The sequence below is a fragment of the Mesoplodon mirus genome (assembly GCF_964341445.2).
Source record: "Mesoplodon mirus genome assembly, chromosome: 3".
NCBI classification, from domain to species: domain Eukaryota; kingdom Metazoa; phylum Chordata; class Mammalia; order Artiodactyla; family Ziphiidae; genus Mesoplodon; species Mesoplodon mirus.
The window spans coordinates 104,533,695-104,551,895 of NC_138978.1; the positions used below are offsets into that span (position 1 = coordinate 104,533,695).

General features: G+C 51.4%; 1 protein-coding gene across 4 annotated transcripts; it reads right to left on the minus strand.

The window, feature by feature from the left end:
* Nucleotides 1-17,971, minus strand: DENND2D (DENN domain containing 2D). Of its 4 annotated transcripts, none has more exons than XM_082616604.1 (12): nucleotides 17,911-17,971; nucleotides 12,955-13,130; nucleotides 12,023-12,135; nucleotides 10,905-10,974; nucleotides 10,115-10,192; nucleotides 8,892-9,032; nucleotides 7,502-7,650; nucleotides 4,925-5,102; nucleotides 2,057-2,098; nucleotides 1,569-1,653; nucleotides 1,002-1,241; nucleotides 1-525 (listed from the first exon to the last, which is right to left on the minus strand). In XM_082616604.1, exons 1-12 carry the CDS (start codon nucleotides 17,966-17,968, stop codon nucleotides 449-451), a joined length of 1,407 nt encoding a protein of 468 aa, XP_082472730.1. In that variant the 5' UTR covers nucleotides 17,969-17,971; the 3' UTR covers nucleotides 1-448. The 4 variants fall into 4 exon arrangements, with proteins under 4 accessions (XP_082472730.1, XP_082472729.1, XP_082472731.1 ...); XM_082616603.1 differs by lacking the exon at nucleotides 17,911-17,971 and adding an exon at nucleotides 13,705-13,985; XM_082616605.1 differs by lacking the exons at nucleotides 1,002-1,241; nucleotides 17,911-17,971 and adding an exon at nucleotides 13,705-13,985.
* Nucleotides 17,972-18,201: the final 230 nt, after the last annotated feature.

An 18,201-nucleotide genomic window follows, 5' to 3' on the forward strand; every position in this document is an offset into this window, starting at 1 on the left:
TTTAAAGAACAAGAAGATTTTCGTCTTTATTCTTATCCTCACATGTCCACAGACCTCTTCTTTTATGTGGAGAAACTGAGCCTTTGGGCCACAACTGCTTTCTCTGTTGAGGATTTTGTAAGAGAGGTTCCTGGAAGAGGGCAGTTACAGCAACTTCTAAGACTCTACAACACCTCTACTACTGTTTCCTGCCCGGTGTCACCTCTGCAGGAAAGGCAGCTTTGTGCCCAGCTCTGTGAGCACAGAGGTCAGAGCCTTCCAAAGTCTTGAGAAAGCTGGTTCCAGGGATCCCAAACTCAAGACACCAACTTGAAGCAAGACCTGGTTACCAGGACTCGGAAGAAGGCTGTGGATTCTGGGGGCTGAAAGCTTCACATCCTACCATGCTGGCAGGGTCCAAAGTCCACAACTGACCTATAGGTCTAGTCACTTCTGTTCACCACAGCTCTTACTTCAAAGTCTTTTCCTTTGGTTTCTTCTGTTTCTTCCGTTCCTCGTATTCAAGTATTTTCTGTTGGAAATAGCCTGTGGGTTCAGATACACGTGTTAGAGACATCTAATCTGGCCAGGCAGACTTAAGATGAGCTCAGGAGTGAGGGTCAGGAATATCCTCTCTGCTGCCCACGCTCCCTGACTACACCCACATTCCTGCCAGGATGCCCAAGCCCTCACAGGCCTTTGGAGATACAGGTATTTGATTTGGCCCCAGAGGGGGCCTAAAACAAATAATAATTAGTAGGAATTAGCTCCAGACTAAAACAGAGCATACGGCCTCCTGCTGGCTGATGAACAGAGCAACTTCTGCAAAGTATCAGCCCAGGAGGCATTTTCTTAGGCTTCAGGTTCCTTCCTTCCAGCCCCACTTGGTAAGATTACAGCTATTTTTGTGGGCCTCTAGAGAGAAATGCTCTTTCCTCCCCTCCTCTTCATCGTAGGGCCACACCTGACTTGGAGGAAGTGACCCTCTGGGCTTGGATTGATAGGGGCCTGTCACTGTATACCTGCAGGAGGGTTCTTGCTCTTCTCAGCTTCCTGGATGAAAAGGGAAAAGAGCTGTGTCTTCACAAACTTCTTCACAAATCGGCGGTTGGCCTTGGAGGTCAGAGCCTTATAGAAGGCCCGTTCTTGGAAGTGGCCTTGCCCATTTGCTTCCCGCTTGATGTAGGAAGCATAGTGGCCCACAGTCTTGACAAAGAACTGCACAAAAGGGCCTGAAACATGCTCATTGATTTGTTCAGAAGCTGCAGGGAACAGAGACCATCTCAGGACAGTGGAAGGATGAAACTACCCACTCTTACCTCCAGTGGCTTTCATTGCAAGCTGAAAGCTCTTGGAGAAGGGGTGAGGTAGGGTTCATAACTACTAATTGACTGATTAAAATGGGAGACTAAATATGGGTTCACCATTGCTTAGGAAGAATAAAATCTCATACTCGCCCTAGAATCAAGGCCTCTGGGACTAGCCCAGGACTGCTGAGTGAATTTGTTTTACTTCTGGAAGGGAATTACTGGGAATCATGCCCTCAAGCTCTTAGGAGAAAGCCAAAATAAGAGGAGCCTAGGACTTACTCTGTGACCCCTTGATCCCCTGACCAAGAGATTCTAAGATGTCCTCCTGAAGCTTGGGTGGTAGGATGTCTTTTTCATCACCAACCTAGGAGACGACAGAGGCAGCTCAGAGGTTAAGCAGTCAGGGGGGAGGTGTGGAGTGAAGTGTTTGCAGAGAGTGTGAGGTGGGGATGAATTCTACACCCAACTCTTTCCCCCCAGATAATTGGCCACATAGAAGAGAAGCAACAGAAGCTTTGACTCTAAACACTAGCAAGTTTCTCTGTCCCTCTGGTACTTGGTTTATATCCTTGCCCTAAAGGCACTAACACCGACTGCCTTGTGAAGTCATCTGTCTTTGTCATGGGCTCCTTGAGAGAGGAGAGATGTTGTTAGCATGGATTCTCAACAAAAGTACTTAAAGTTTGTTAAAGTAAGTGGAACATCAATGAGACTAGAGCAATTGAATTGGTGGTGGGTCTGCAGGGGATGTGAACCCAGACACTTACTGATATTAAGAAGGTTCCTTCACAAAGATTCACCAACAGGACCTGAAAAAAACACAGAACAGCTTGATCTCTTCCCCTTTCTCCATTTCTGCCTGTGGTTGTAACTTTCAGCCCAAGTAGCAATAAAATCAGCACCTTCAGTTCTCATTTCCTGTCTGATGCTCTCCTTTCTCACCACCCACTCTTTCCTGGGAAAAGGGTGTGAGGGTGTAGGAAGCAGGAAACAGGAGAGAGCTAAGGAAAATGGGATATACGATATGGGTAAATCATAGCCAGTCACTCCCTTAACAAAACACTGATCATGGTAATAGCTCCTACATATGTCACATTTAGTACATGGCACACATGGTGCTTTGCACATTTTATCTCATTTAATCTTCCCAATAGAGGCAGGTACTGTGCCTGTTTTGCAAACGAGGAAACAGACCCAAAGAAGCTAAGCTGCCTGAGGTGATACTGCTAACAAATAGGACAGTTTCCAAGCCGAGGTTGTGCTGTCGTTGGGACTGCGTCTTTCTCCCGACGGCTCTCCTTCAACTCCCTTCCCTCTGGTCAGCTTTAGGACAGGGATGGACATCTTTTGACTTTTTTAATGCTTATAACAACTTTATGTACAATTGCCTGGAGTTCCATTTTGAAAACCCCCACAGAGCTTTGGGCCTTCCAGCAGGAAACAGCAAAAGGAGGAAATGAGCCCAGGGTCAACAGGAAGAGGGAAGGAAAGGCAGTAACCTGTGTCTGTAGGCTGCAGGTAGGACAAGCACAGGGCTGGAACTTGGGAGACTTGAGCTCTAGTATCAGCTCCATCATTGCCTGAGAGGCCTTCAGTCCAGACTAGAGATGACAAGTAGGCATCCTGCTAGTTGGATTCCAACCTACAGATCTGTTTCTTTTTGCCTCAGAGACTTTTTAAATAATTGAATTAGTTTCCAATATTTAACTTGGAAAATTTCACATAAAATTTGGATTTGGGGCTTCTCCTGAAAAGTCAGGAGCTCTAACACTGGTCCACATACAGATGGAACTGAGTTACAGCTGCCCCCTTTAGTTAAGGCCTGTGCTCAGCAGTTTGTTATAATCCCCCAAAGCCTGTGTTGGCCATTTAAATGCCTGCTGGCTCCCTCTTTTCAGTTTGTGACCCTTGGTCTCGACAGGTGAGTGAGTGATCCCTGCATGCTCCCTTCTCCCAAATAAAAAGAAAGAGAGGAACTGGGAAGTGTGCCAAGAGACCGAGCAAGCACTGTAATTATCCATCGTCAAGGGAGAAAAGTTGAACTAGTTCAGGCCTGAAACCGCTTGTATACATAGTCTCAGATGTCTTCACTCAGGGCAGGCTGTTTACTTCGGGGGCTGGGAGGTAAGAGTGTGTGAAGAAATTTTTTGTGAAGTTGTTCCCAGAGGTCTTTCCAGTACTTGGAAAGACTGTCTGTCAAGCGATCCCTTCCAGAGAGTAGATGTGGGGAGTCAGGGAATCCCCCTCCCCTTCCCTGGCCCCTAGCCCTCTCCCTTCCTCACCCCCTGCCCATTTCATGGAGCAGCTGCCGAGGAATAAAATAGGCCAAGGCTCTTAGAGAGCAGGAACTGGAGTCTGAGTAGCCTTCGGGTGTCTTCCCGCCAGGCCAGTGGAGGAAGAGCCACAGCTTCCGAGGAGATGGGGCTGTAGCATCAGGAAGTTTCATAACTTCTGGGTATGGGGCATTTTAAGTCACTGCTAAACATGGGGCTGATACTCTGTCCCAGTTAGTCACAAGGCAAATACTGGCTCAAAGGGCATGTGTACTCAGCAGTCCTGAGGAGGGTTGAGCGGGCCAGCAAAGCAAGGAAGGAAAACAGAGCCTGCTTCTTTACCTCCCAGCAGCACTCTGTGGAAGAAAGGCTTTGGTTCTATCTGTGCTAGATTCCATCCTTGCCTGTGTGGCCTCAGATAACTCAATTGAGTTCTCTGGACCTCAGATACTTCTTATGTAAATGGAGGAAGTCCTCCCACTAGGGTGGGTTGCAAGCCTTCAATAGCTTACTTCTAGGGCCTGCCTCTCCCCTTGGTAGGCCCTTTGTCTACACAGAGGGAGTCAGTGGTTAACCCCTGCAGACAAACCTAAGTAGCTCTTCTGGCTTGAAATTATAATCACGTGCTATCTCTTGAAAGTTCCTATTGACAACTCAAGCAAAGCACATGTTTTGAGTTGTTCTTCCAACACTGGAGATAGATTTATGTTATTAATGCCTATTTTCACCACTGAGCTTTCTGGTGTATCTGGAGGCACTGCCAAGAAATAAGAAGCTGGCAGAGATCAAAGGGGATTTGGACCTATATCCTCATTAGCCAACTGAGTTCTGAGCTAATCAGAAAGATGACCCTTGCTACAAAAAAAAAAAAAACCTCCATTTTTAAGGCTCATTGTTTGCAGGAAGGCTATGTCAGTTCACTTCTAAGCATCGTGAACAGCCCCCAGTGGGGTGTGTGTTGTATAGACCAGCTGTTGTATAGACCAGCTGTGCTCATCCATTCAGAAGAAAAATGGGACACCTGGGGCCTTCTCATTAGGACTAGCTGGCCTAGGACAGTTGGGTGAGCCCTGAATAAGCCATGTGCTGCCCCTTAAGCCCAGGGAAATCATTCAGGAGGAGGGAGCAGACACTTATTGAGTATCAGCTATATGTCAGGCACCAGGCTAGGTGCTTTATGCAGATTTTTTTTAGGATCCCTTGGAACTGAACATTGTCATTCCGATATTCCAGATGAGGAAGCTCAGGCTTAAAGAGGTTAAACAACTTGCGGCAAAATCACCCAGCTGTTAGTAGCAGAGCTGGGATACGGATCCAGGTCTGCCTGGCTCCAAATCATGCCCTCTTCTTGCGGCATCATACCTCTTCCATGGGGCTCTCCATAACCTCCTGCCGAAAGCGCATTTGGACTCCAACCATGAAGGGAGTGGGGCAGCAGACAGTGGCCAGAAGGCTCTCGGGGACAACAGGGATGTAGGTGTGGGCCCAGCTGAAGGGGTAGAGCAGCGCCGCAGCAGCATGGATGCACTGAGACAGTGTGCTGGGGACAGGGCACAGAGAGTGAGAGTCAGAGGGGCCCCCTCCGCCTCCACCCCCAAGGACCCACCCCTGCAGCCCACCACTGACAGTAGCTGCTCATGCTGCCTGTAAAAGCAAGTCTGGGAGCCATGCCAGTCACAGAGCTTGTGACTACGTGTAGCTGGGAGGAAAGGTACAGAAACTGGGAGAGGCTGAGGCTCCTCTCATCAAGGATGGGGCCTCTATTTGATCCTTCTTTTCCCAGTTAGTCTTCTCAATTCACTTCCGGGGTGGGGGGTGTGTGTGCCGGGGGAGTGACTCTAAAGAGGGGAGGGAAGAAGAAATGGCTTCATTGTTCGAGTCCCTTCTCTGTGCTTACCACTGTGCTAAGGATGTGGATACCAGGAAGCATGAGACTGGCTCTGCTTTTAAGGAACTCAGTGTAGTTAAGGACACAAACGTGTAAACACTGGGGTGCGGCAGAGAGGTCAAGCCTGTTTCCTCCTTATGTCTCATCCTGAGTCTTTAACTCTCACAGCTCCCTCTGGTCACTTGTGGTTATTTCAAGTTACCAGGTTGGTGCCCGAGTTTGCTTGGGAAATTCCTGGATTCCAGGAACCTCTGACCAGCAATTCCTACCCGGAAAGTCCCACAGAAGTGGCTCCTCCACCCCACCCTTCCCAACGAAACATTCCCTGTGTAATTATTGCCTAAGTCACAACTCGGGCCCAGCTCCCCCCAATCCCTCCCCCATTTGCCCCTCCAACACACACACACACAACCCCCCTTTCTGTCTTCTCTATTCTCCACTGGCTTTCATGGCTCTTCATTTCTCCAAATTACCCCAAGGCCAAAGCCAATCAAAACACAGATGCAGAAACCTTGTTTCAGCTCTTGGTATGGAGCTAGCACTTCCTGAGTTAGAAAGATGGAGTCTCTGAGAGTCTCGCCAAGGCTTAGGCTGACTGGAAGTCCCCTTCCTGCCTGAATTGCAGAGATCTGAAACACTCAGTGTAGGAAGGAAGTGGTGAGTGGTGGAGTCTCCCTGAAGAAAGTTAACGCCTGAGAGATGAGTCTTGCCGGCCTTTGCCCATGTCCAGGCCAGAGTCCCCTTCACTTCCTAAACACTGATCTTAGGGGGAAAAGGCCAGAATCCCAGCTCCAGCTGTGACAGAAACTTCTCAGTTCCCTACAGGGCCGAGAGTGGAAGAGCTACTTCCAAAGCAAAAGATTACACCACTTTCCGCAAGGATTGGCCTACAACTGGTGCCTTTTTGGCTATCTGATTTTTGGTTATCTGATTTTTACAGAATTTTCAACCCACAGACCCCCACTGCCTGCCCAAGCTTCCTTTCCTCTACAACCCATGACATTCACCTGGCCCTCTGGCCTAACATTTGGGTCCCTAATATCCTTTTCTTCTTCTTCCCTAAAAGATAAAACCAGGGTTGTCAGCCCAATATAAGCAGCTTTCTCCATCCCAAGACATAAATAGGTCAACCTTCTACTGTCTTACGATTTTTCTCCCTTCTCTATTCTGTCACACATCTCCCCATGTCTTTCTCAGACTTGAAGCCCCTAAGAGGTAGAGACCAAGACATGATATTATTCTGCTTCAACTATACACAGGGATATACTCAACTATGAACTTATTATTAAGAAAAACAACTAGCACTTACCAGTGTGTGCCTGGCAGAGTGCTAGTTACCTAATGTGCATTACTTCATTTAATCCTTACCACACCCTTATGAAGTAGCTACAGATCTCTATTTTACAGATAAGGAGATCAGGACTTCCAGAAGTTAAGAACCTAACCTAAGGAACACCATGTAGCTAAAGGTAGAGGAAAAGAACTTGAACTTTGTTCTGCTGATTTCAATACCTGTGCTTTCTTTTCAAATGGGGATAATTCTACATTCCCTTAAGGTCTAAGACCATGTCTTCTTTGTCTGTATCTTCCTGATGCTTGGCATCTGGTAAACAGTTGACACACAATAAGTGTTTGTTGAATGAGTGAATAAATGGACAGATGACATGTGTTTGCCACTAAAGATAGTGTGCTTGACCTCCCTACCACTCTATGACTTCCTGCCCTGTCCTCCCTCAGCTTTTCAAGAGCAGAATCATGTCCACATCCACCTTAACTGGTCTCCTCCTGGGCTGTCACGGGAATACTTCATGGACTTCTCAGAGCTAAATCACAAACCTCCTTCAGGCTTAGGCAGTGATCAAGTTTGGACGTAGAAACAGGGAATTATAACAGCTATTTTCTAGGCTTAGTGCAGATCAAGGCAGAGTGGCAGGAGGGTGGGGAGCACACAGGTCCTACAGCCTGATTCCCTTCGAGAACCCTCCGGTCTATTCCCTGGAACCCAGGGATGCCAGTCAGTTCAGGTGACCCCGCTCAGTGGCTGGACCAACCTGAGACCTTCTGCCAGGAAGATGATTCTTCTCTCCAGCACTGCAGAGGCAAAGATCTGAAGAATCTGCTCAAAACTGAGACAGCGCAACAGAGAACTAAAATCCACGTGCTCTAGGTGGGAGTCAAGGGGCCGCGTCAGCGAAATGAACTGTGGGGAAATCAGAGAGAGGGGGAGTCACCACACTGAAAAATCACACAAACCCCAGAAAGCTGGGTCTCTACCAGCCTCCACCCTATCTTCCCCAAAGGAGTACATCTGACTGTGCCTCCCCACTGCTAAAAACCCACTCAGGGTTTCCCTACGCTCTGAGGATGACACTGATGTAACCCCCTACGTGGTCCACAAGGCCCGCCTCTCTCACCACCTGCCTCACCTTGCTTCCCCACATCAACTCCTTTCCGTTCCTTGAGCATGTCATGCTCTTTTTGCCGGAGGTTCTTCCCTCCCCTGGGTTGCCTTTCACCCTTTTTTAAAAAAATTAACTTATTAGTTTTTTATTGAAGTATAGTTGATTTACAATATTTTCTCTCTTCATTCTTATCCTCCTTTATGTCTCAGAGGCCTTCATTGGCCACCTAATGCAAGGTGACAACCTGTGTTTCTCATCATTTTCCCATGTAGCACCCTGTTTTCTTTTCATCACAATCATAAAATTTTTAATTATTTATTTGTGTGTTTACTTATTTAAGTCTTTAGACTTTTAGCTCCATGAAGTCAGGGACCACATTCATTTTATTTACCGCTTTGTGGCCAGAAAATAGTATAACTTGGTGCATAGCTAGCCTGCCACACTTATTTTTTGAATAAGTGAACAAGCCTAGCCCCTCCCCTTATTCTGATATGGGGAAGCAGAGGACACACAGATTACCCAGAGCACCAGGGCTCGGGACTGGAACTCTTAAAACAATGTTCTACTTGCTGCTTTGTCTGCTTAGTGTCTTAAAACAATAGCATCCCCACTGTGGCATGGGTGGGGACTCAGGGGTGGGGATGTGTGATAAGAGAAAGACAGGTGGAGGCTATAAGGTAGAGATATAGGACAGACACAGGAAGATAAGTGAGGTAATGGGGAAAAGTGGCAGGTTGGTGGCTGGGGGCAAAGGTTATTCTAGTACCAGGAGCCTCAGCTTCCATGGTTTATTTATTATAAATAAAAGTCTTGGTGGCTTAAACAGTAGCTAGGTCCTTGTGAGCATCAGGTTGGGAGGATCAGAACATGGGGGTTTGACGTTCAGCTCTGCCACCAATAATTCGAGCCAAGCCCCAGTGCCTGCCTGGCTCAGTTTCTCGGCATGTTAACCTGGTGAATGGGAGCACTGTGACGAGAGGTGCCACAGGAACACGCACCCTGCAGTCAGGGAGGTGACTTGTCCATTTTGCTCACCCACCTCAGTGCCTGAGTCGGGGATGAAGCTCTTGAGGGTAACGGTCTTCCCAGGAGCAGGGAAGGCTGCCTCTCGGAGGCCCTGCATGAATGGGTAGATGACTGCCATGGAGATCTGATGCCTCTTTTCCACTTCATCCAGGATCTGTACGGAAGAGGACCACGGGAAACATGACTCCAAGGGATGCTCCCAGGCTGGTAGCTGAGACCTCATGTGTGCGGCTGATCCAGCCAATCCTTAACTGGTTCTTTCCTCCCTGGCAGAAGCCAGTCTGCTGTTTATCTCCTGTGCAAGACCTGCTTTTGCTCCTAGCCTTCTTCTTTTCATCTTCTCTCTCCCGATCCATATTCCTTCCTTCTCCTAACATCAGCACGAGCTACCTTCCCCAGGAAGTCATTCTAGAGTAAACTCGTCATCCCTGATGGTACCATGTTCATTTGTGCTAGATGGAGTGGGAGACGAGAAGCTGGGCCTCTTGGATGCCACTCTGCCCTCCAACTTCCACCAGAGACTCCCCAGGTCCAGGGATGGCCTTCATCCACAGAACCCTGCACAGATGAACCATCCACCCAAGCCAAGGCTGATGGAGTGTATTACCTTCATCCTTCAAGGGGCCTGCCTGGGGCAGAGCACACCGATGCCCTTTTCTGGCCACTAAGACATGCCACGTCCATTCGGAAGGACTCCTCTCTGATCCCAGCTCGGGTGTACTAGCACTCAAATTAGCTCCAGCGGAAGTCCTGGAGACCTCAACTTCCCCCTCTACCCTGGAAGGAGTCAGAGGGAGTCCCCCAAGCCCCACTGTATAATTGTCTTTTTATCTGTTTGGTATTCTATCTTCTTCATGTATCATGTCATCTGAGCCTCACACCAACCCGTGAGATAGGAAGGTGAGGAATCATTACATGCATTTGACAGATGAGGAACTGGAACTCCCAATTCCTAACCTGGAGCTCTACCCATGTCCCTCTCCAGCTGCATTCTTACCTGACTAGACGGGGAGCAGTGGGCTTTCTGCAGGGGAGACAGTCCTCTAGCTTCAGTTCCTACTTTTCCCTAAAGCCAAGTCAAGCCCAATCACCTCTCTGCCTGAATCTCCCCAGGGTGCCTCGCCTGATCCCGGCTGTGGGGGAGGAGCACAGGGAGCATGGGCAGGGCAGGCAGCCAGGCAGAACTGGAGGCTGAACAGGCCCAACAGGCCCCGAGGAATCCCGTTCCACCCCTACCTTGGAGAACAAGCCGAAGCAGCCAATGCAGCTGATGATGCAGTACACCCTGGGGAGGCGAGGACCACGGCCGGCGGGCTAGGGAGGGACGGACAGGCTCCTTCAGTGCTGCAGCTTCCCCAGGGCCTCTACACAACTGGGGCTGATGGGGCACAGAGCTGGTGGCTGGGGCTGGGGGATCCGTGGTGAATGGTGGGCTGGAGGGAGAAAGACCTGGCTGTGCAGAGGTCCCACTCATGGGAGAGGCAGCAGAGAGGCCAGAATGGTCACCGAAAGCCAAATAAAATGGCCTTGAGGGGGCTGGTTGGCTCAAGGCCGAACACTGCCTGCATCGGCACCAACACTATCAGGGGTGAGCAAAGAGGGAGCAAGTGTGTTGTACAGACAAGGAAAAAGCTAGAGAGGAGAGCGCTATGAAAGTGACTTGAGAGCCCAAGGACTGAGCCTCGTTGTCCAAATCCCAGGCCAGGCTGTGGGAGGCAGGGGCCAAGTCAACGAGGCCTGCATAGAGAGGGCAGGGAGCGGGTTAGAATGAAGCCTCCCCCCGAGCTGGGGAGAGTAGAGACCAAAGCATGGCAGCAAAGGTGCCCTGGGTGGGTGAGGAGGGGCGTGTGTCCCCATTCTTGTGAGGTGGCACAGGGCACTAACATGGCAGCAGGTACTGGGCTGTGCTCTCTCTACAGCCACCTCTGCCAGGGAGCCTTGGCTTTTGCAACTGAGGCTTGAGCAAACCCAGATGTGGAGCAGAACAGGATGCAGAGAGGAGGGGGCAGTTCTGAGCTGCACAAACCAAGAGGCGCCTGCAGTATCCAATCTTCCTGCTGCCATCCACGTTGGTCAGAACGAACGAGAAGGTCTCCCTGAGGAAGAGCAGACAAGACCTGGTTTTCATTTGCTCACTAGGTTCTTTTTTTTCCTTAAGATTTACTTGTGATTTATTTATTTATTTTTGGCTGCATCGTATCTTCGTTGTGGGGTGCAGGCTCTTCGTTGTGGTGAGAGGGCTTCTCTCTAGTTGTGGTGTGCAGGTTTTCTCTCTCTAGCTGTGGCACGCAGGCTCCAGGGTGCGTGGTCTCCGTAGTTGTGGTGCAAAGGTTCCAGAGCACGCGGGCTCTAGTTGAGGCATGAGAGCTCAGTAGTTGTGTCTCGGGCTTAGTTGCCCTGCGACATGTGGGATCTTAGTTCCCTGACCAGGGATCAAACCCGTGTCCCCTTCATTGTGAGGCGGATTCTTTACCATTGGACCACCAGGGAAGTCCCTGCTCACTACATTCTAAAGCAGGAAGGCAGCCAGCATCAGAGCAGGGCTGAGGGGGGTGAGGAGGGTAAAGGGGGAGCTGCTGATTAATCCTGAGAGTAACCGTAACATCAGTAATTTATTTAAAGTGCTTATTGGTGTCAAGCTCTAAATGTATCATCACATTTAGTTCTCAAAACAACCCTTTGAGGTAGGTTCAATCACTATTCCCACTTTAAAAATAAAGGAACTGAGACTCTGAGGGAGTGTTTCTCATCCAAGTTCATTCAACTCATAAGTGGTAAAGCCAAAATTTGAGCTCAGGCAGTCAAATTCCAGGACTCACGGTGTAAAGGGCTCTGCCATATAAGGGACTCCTTAGAGGCCAAAGGACGTCTTCTAAGTCCATCTTCTGCCAGAGCCATTCAAAACATAGTGACTAGCTCCTAGGACAAGTGAAAGAGCCTCGCCCTTCTGTTAGAAGGGACTGCTTAACCTGGTTACCTGAGCTCTCTTGCCTCGAGGCAAGATGTTTAGAAATGAATCAACTCCAGCCCCTCCTCATCAGGAAGGAAGTTGGTGAGAAATCCAGTTGAGGAGGGTGCAGCAACCACGTGGTTCGCCCTTCTGCTCCAATCCCAGATTCCCCCGTCCCAGGGCCGAGCGATTACCTGGGATACTCAGTGAGTGGGGCCCACTCATTCCCATCTGGGAAGCAAAACAAGGGGATGGCTCCGAGCAGCCGTTCCTCCTCCTCCTGTTGCCCCCGAAGCAAGTTCTCTCGCTACAAGGAATGGGAAAAGAGACAGGTGAATGTGGAGGTAGGAGCAGGTGGAGAGGGCTTGGGGGCTGGCGGGCTACTCTGTGCCCATCACTGCACAGAGGCTGCATTCTGGGTCTGGCTGGAAGAACCCCAAGGCTGAAACAGCCCCTCCTGGCCAAGTCTACATGAACCAGAATTGGACTTCAGTATCCTAAGGATCTACATAGTCAGGAAGGGGGCCAGGACCATGCTGAATGCAGAAAGGCCCAGAGACCTCCCAGCTTCCTGGGAGGACCACATCAGAGAGATACCGCATCTGAGAAGGGAAGCGGCCAGCTCAGTAGCCTCACTGTCAGGGTTAATGAGAAAGATGCCCTAACCCCATCCCTTCACCCGCTTCGGGACCAGACAAGAAGGAGCCTGATGCTTGGGCTGTGGCCACCAGCTAGGTGCCTGCCCCACCCTTTCCCTCCCACCCACCCCAGGGAGGGGATTCCTGCAAGGACCTCTGGCAGAAGGTAAGCTTCTCTACAGAGAAGGGTGGCAGAGCATAGAATTTGGAAGCATGAGGAGGTTCCCCCAAACGGCAGAAGAACTAGCCTAGTTTCCCAGCTAGGGAGCCTAGGTCAGTTCGTTACAGAGGCCAGACCTAGATTCTGCGGGTGATAAGAGAAAACAGGGCTGGGCCTGAAGGAAACAGGAGCAGTGAGCTCAGGGCAGCTCCAGACGAGCCCCGCGGGGTGGGGGGTTGGGGGTGGGGAGACAGCATCCCCCCCTCGCCCATCGCCTCTCAAACACCCGAATCCTCTGTCCCCCATTCCCCCTTCCTTCAATCCTTACCTTAGGGAACTGGTAGGTGATTGTGGGCTCATAATCATCCCCCGAAGGCTTTTTTTTGAGAGAAACCACGAGGAGGTATTCAAAGAAGTGCTGCCCTCCGGCAAAGTTGGGTAGACAGTGCTCCTGGGCCCTTTCTGGTTCCTTTACAACTTCCCCCAGATTATCCTGGGGAGGTCCTGAAACCAAGACACCAGGGCCCATTGGTATCTCATTGATCCAGGCCCTGAGTGGAGGATGTGAGGCTCCAGCATCTTCGGCACCTCTAGGCCATCATACCCACACCGAGGTCCCTGGAGCCTGCCCAGCACCTCAGGTCCCGGCACGGGATTAGAGCCAACTGGGCAGTTTCCGTGCCTACCTGGGAGATTTGGAACCACCGGGGCGGGGGCAAGAGGAGCAAAGAAGTCACTGATTCGGAAGCCAAGGAAATATACTGGGGAGGTCACCTGGGAGGCCCAAGGCCCCAGGGTAGCAGAAACTCTGCCTAAGTGAAACAGTACACCCCGAGTTGACTTGGACTCAAGAAATAGGAACAGGCCAAGGGCCACGTGACTGTGACCACACCAACCCCCGCAGAGTGTATGACCAGCTCTAAAAACCAACAGGGGAAACCTCCTGGCCCGGTCACATGGGGAACCAGGGGGAGGATGAGATATAAAAGAAAGAAGAAAAAGAAGTATTTCAAGGAAGAAACAGCCCGATCGAAGAGGGCCACCCTGGAAAAAAAGAAGTAGCTAATCCAGTCCAGACCTGCTCCGTGTCGAGGCAGCCAGTTGTGGAAGTGCCTGAGTATCCCGCCTACCACTTGTCTTTCCATCTTCTTGGGCCTGTAAGGCATGGAGTGCTTCCCTTTCCTCTAACAGACTGGCTACAGAAAGCCTGAGAAAGCGGCTGCCGTTTCAGTCTCCAGCCACAACTCTATGAAGCCAAGCCACGTGCTGTCTTCCAAATAGGGGAGAGCAGTTTCCATCCTATGCACCCAATGGTTGAGCAAGAAGGCTGTGTGACAGGACCCAGAAAGGCAGCAAGACGCCCGCACTGACAGAGGCAGCATCCTGGCACTGCAGCTCAGACCTCAGCTCCTCCCAAGAGCCCCAGGGTGTGGTGAGAGAAAAGGTCATAGGCAAACACCTCCAGAGCCCAGCTGCTTCTGGGCTAAGGGCTTTTAATTCTGGGCTGAAGGTTGTGCAATGGGTTTATTTACAACCCCTTGACAGTGAAGAATGCCTTGCCAGCCCCAGGACAGGGATTTTATATCTCCATAATTGATTCCTGACCTTTCACTTCTTAACTCAGTCAATGGCAGCAGATAACCTCTGCACGGCCCCCTGCTGCACTCTGGGACTTCCAGGACTTCAAGGCTGCAAGCAAGGGCACGGGACCAAAAACTCTTCACAGCAAGGTTGCCCCTGCCTCCCCTGATTAAAATCAATAGACTTGACCTCATTCATTATCTAAGTGGAGAAATTGTTCTAGCAAGAGGAATTCCTGGATATCAACATGAACCTAAAAGCTTCCTCTCCTGGTCGTGAAATAAAGAGCAAAGTCCATCTTTGGGTTGGAGAGTTCCTGATATCTCAGCACGATCTACAATGGTGCATCTTTCATTCCCTGCAATATGTCCTATGGCAAACTTGTCTCACTGGGACCTGTTCCAGGGCTCCAGCAAAGAATCTCTCCTCCCAGGTAGGAAGCACTGACTTAGGACAGTCTCCCTGGCCTACAGTAGGGGACTGGTTGCATCAGCAGCCTGAGGGGCACTCAGTGGAGTGGAAAGCATCTGGGTGATCTCCACCCCACCCCCACTCCTGCTCCATCTTTTTTCCTGGTTTGTCCAGGTCAACAGTTCTGCACAAGCTAAGAGCAGAGCAGCTGGGCCCTGGGGCTAAGGTGGTGCTGTGTCTGGAGGCTGGGGAAGAGAGACAGAATAGCAGTAAATCATCTGGGATTCTCACGTAAACCCTTGAGTGTGTAAATGCACCTGGTAAGAGAGAAGGACTTCTGCCAGGAGGCTGCCCCTAAGAGGAGCTAGGAGGCAAAAGGGTTTGGTGCCAGTGTCTGCCACTCCTGCAAAGAATTAATAGACCTCTGGAAGAAAGTGTGGTGCTGAAATAGGGGACACAGCTGCTTGCTCTTAATAGCTCCAGACCTGGCTTCTGTGGACTAGTAAAAGCCAGTACTCAGTGGCCCAGCCATGACTCCTGGGGAGATCAAGGATCACAGTAAATAAGAATGTTTCAATCACTGTAGGGACTCCCCTGGTGGCGCAGTGGTTAAGAATCCGCTTGCCAATGCAGGGGACATGGGTTCGAGCCCTGGTCCGGGAAGATCCCACATGCTGCGGAGCAACTAAGCCCGTGCACCACAACTACTGAAGCCCATGTGCCTAGAGCCCATTCTCCGCAACAAGAGAAGCCACCGCAATGAGGAGCCTGCGCTCCGCCATGAAGAGTAACCCCCGCTCGCTTGCCTGCAACTAGAGAAAGCCTGTGTGCAGCAACAAAGACCCAATGCATCCAGGAAAAAAAAAAAAAAAAAAAAAGGAATGTTACATTCACTGCAATGGTGAGAACAGTGACCTGGAACACTCGGATCTGTCACCACACCTTATCTGCAACCTGCAGACTGGCTGCACAATCCTCGCCACCAATCTGAGAAACAAGCATCTGAGAAACAAGCATCTCCGGATACAGATGGGGAAACTGAGGCACAGAGTAATTCAGGGACTATTTGGGGAATACAACAGAATCTGTTGGGGGTGGGAATGATGAGAGTTTCATGTTCATGCTCCTGTCTTCTGGATGCAGTGCACACCAAACACCCCAGAAATGTGGATGCCTCCTGTTTTCAAAAGACCTTGAGAAGCAAAATCTTTTCCCTGGGCATTCCAGAACCTCAGGAAATGATTTCTTTCCCTAAATCCTTCGGGTTGCATTTTCAGCCCATTTCTTCCTGCTTTATCAGAAGAGCCAAGAGAACAGCAAAACTCACAATCGCAAACAAAAGAAGTTACTGGACTTTGGGGCTGAGGACCAAGAAATCCAGAAAAAAGTCTCCCCCCTTTCAAAGGGGGTTATCAACAGAAGAGAAAACCTCCGTCAAGCACACGTTTAACATGGGTCTTCTCATTTAATCCCCAGTGCCCTAGAAAGGAATTATTATCCTGAATTTTCAGTTTAGGAGGGAGACGCCCTTTCTAGGGAAGTCAGGAGTTGGTTACACTTGTTCCTCCACCAGGAAGCGCCTCCCACAGCCCTCTGACAAAAGTCCCAGAACCAGCTGGAATATAGGTGAAGGGACTTTCTGGAACGTTGATCTGGAAAGCTGGCCCTTCCTCTTCTAGCTCAGCTGCTCTCGACCCAGGACCACCACCACTGCCAACCCTCCCATCAGGATGATTTACATCCATGCGTGTGTATACACACACACACACATACACACACACACATCCTCCTACCACACAGTTGCCTTGGGGCCAAAAGGGCAAAAGAGGGAGGGGGAACTTCCGGGAAAGGTGGAGGATAGTGTGGAAGGTAAAGAAGACACACTCTCCTGCCCAGTAGGTGCCAGACCTCAGGACAGGTAATACTGGCTGTACATCTTACAGTCCCTCATTGTCATCAGACACAGTCATCAGCCCTGTTTTGGGAACAACTGAATGCTTCCTCTGGGCTGCAGGGAGCAGATCCCTTCCATTCACACAGGCTTCTGAGGGTCGAGGGAGACCAGGAAAGACCAAGCCAGTGCTCTCCAGAGAAAAGAGGCCACCAGCCCCACCCTGCATCTGCCCATGGTCTCTGACCTCTCTGCCTCAGTACAGGTGGAATGACCAGATAGATACTGGAAACCTGTGCTCAGGGAGAACAGCGAGGGCTAGGGGTTGGGGACATGGGTAATGGCAGAAAGAGCACTGATTCCCCCCTCCCAGGTCTCCCCAGCTCTGGGGCCTGGAGTAAGAGGGGGTCTCACTCAATCTTTTGATCACCAATGTTAGAAGGGGTGGACTGTCTTGGTATGACCCCCTGCTTACTTTCCAATTGGTTCCCTTCTTCTCAGAAGGTGGGACCTCTGGACAAAGTATCTAAGGGTTGTGGCTGCTCAGCCATCGGACTGGTCAGTGGTAAGCAGCAATAAATATTTGTTGAATGAATGACAAAAAGAATGAATGAATTCCTAATCCCCTTCCTTCCAAAGCCCAGCGCCCCTGCTGAGAAGAAAGGAAACGAATATTGACTTCTAATTTAATCCCTACAGCCCTGTGCGGGAGGAATCATTCTTCCTTCTGTAATGGGGGACCAAGGGATAAGGGAGGCTTGCCTTGTCGGGTTCGCACACTCTAAGGAAGCAGCTGAGCAGGCTCTATCCCAGCTCTGCTGGAGGCCACACTCTCCAGAGCTCCTCGCCGCCCCTGGGGGAGGGAGGGGGGGTGACGTCGCAGGGGAAGGGCAGTGCTGTGGCCGGCGGCTGCGTGCGGGGCAAAGTCGCGGGCTCCCACGAGTGGAGTCCGGGGGCGGGGAGGCGGGGCAGCGAGGGGAGGCGGGCGGCCAGGCCGGGGGCTGAGGATGTGTCTCTCGGTCGGGCGCCGCGGCACGGGAGCTGCAGGCACCCTGCGGTTGCCCCACAAACTTCCTGGCTGGTAGGACACGTGGCCCCGGGGCCCCACAACGGTTTCCTTTGGCTGGCGACCTCCCCTTTGCCCCTGCTGGCGTGGCTTCTCCTCTGACCTCCGACCCCTTCCCCACCAGCCCGTTTCTACCTCTACCTGAGCCCTTTCTCTCCAGCTCACCTGACCCCTGCCCAGCACCCCCGGAATGCCCCTCAGACTGCTCCCCGATGGATCGCGACCCTTCGCACCGCCCTGCCTTGGCCCTTCGTCCCCGTCACCTCCTGTCCTGGCCCGCGGTCCCCCCGCTGTGCCCGCGCCCTCGCCCCGGCGCGCCCCGGCCCGGCACTAACCCCCACGGCCGCGCTTCAGTCTCAGGCTGGCTCGGAGGCGGCGGCCGAGCCCATCCATGGCCCCTGGAGCACCCGGCGCCCGCTCCCAGGTCCGCGCCGGCCCCGCCCCCCAATGCGCGACCTCGGCTGGCAGACACTTTCACTTTTCCGCGGGGGAGAGGCAGAGGGGGACGAGCCGGGACGCGGCGGCACACCTTCCGGGCTCCGGCCCAACCCCCGGCGCACCTGGGCGGGCCCGCTCTTCCCTGGGCGCTGGGCAGGGCTGCGTGGGGTGACAGAGGGCGCTCAACG

Excerpts from the sequence above, each read along its gene's own strand:
- DENND2D (XM_082616603.1), bottom strand. The coding sequence starts at position 13,792 with ATGCCTTACAGGCCCAAGAAGATGGAAAGACAAGTGGTAGGCGGGATA. Across the intron at positions 12,136-12,954 it reads TCACCTACCAGTTCCCTAAG|CGAGAGAACTTGCTTCGGGG; the intron begins GTAAGGATTGAA and ends CATTCCTTGTAG. Across the intron at positions 526-1,001 it reads GAGCAAGAACCCTCCTGCAG|GCTATTTCCAACAGAAAATA; the intron begins GTATACAGTGAC and ends CTGAACCCACAG.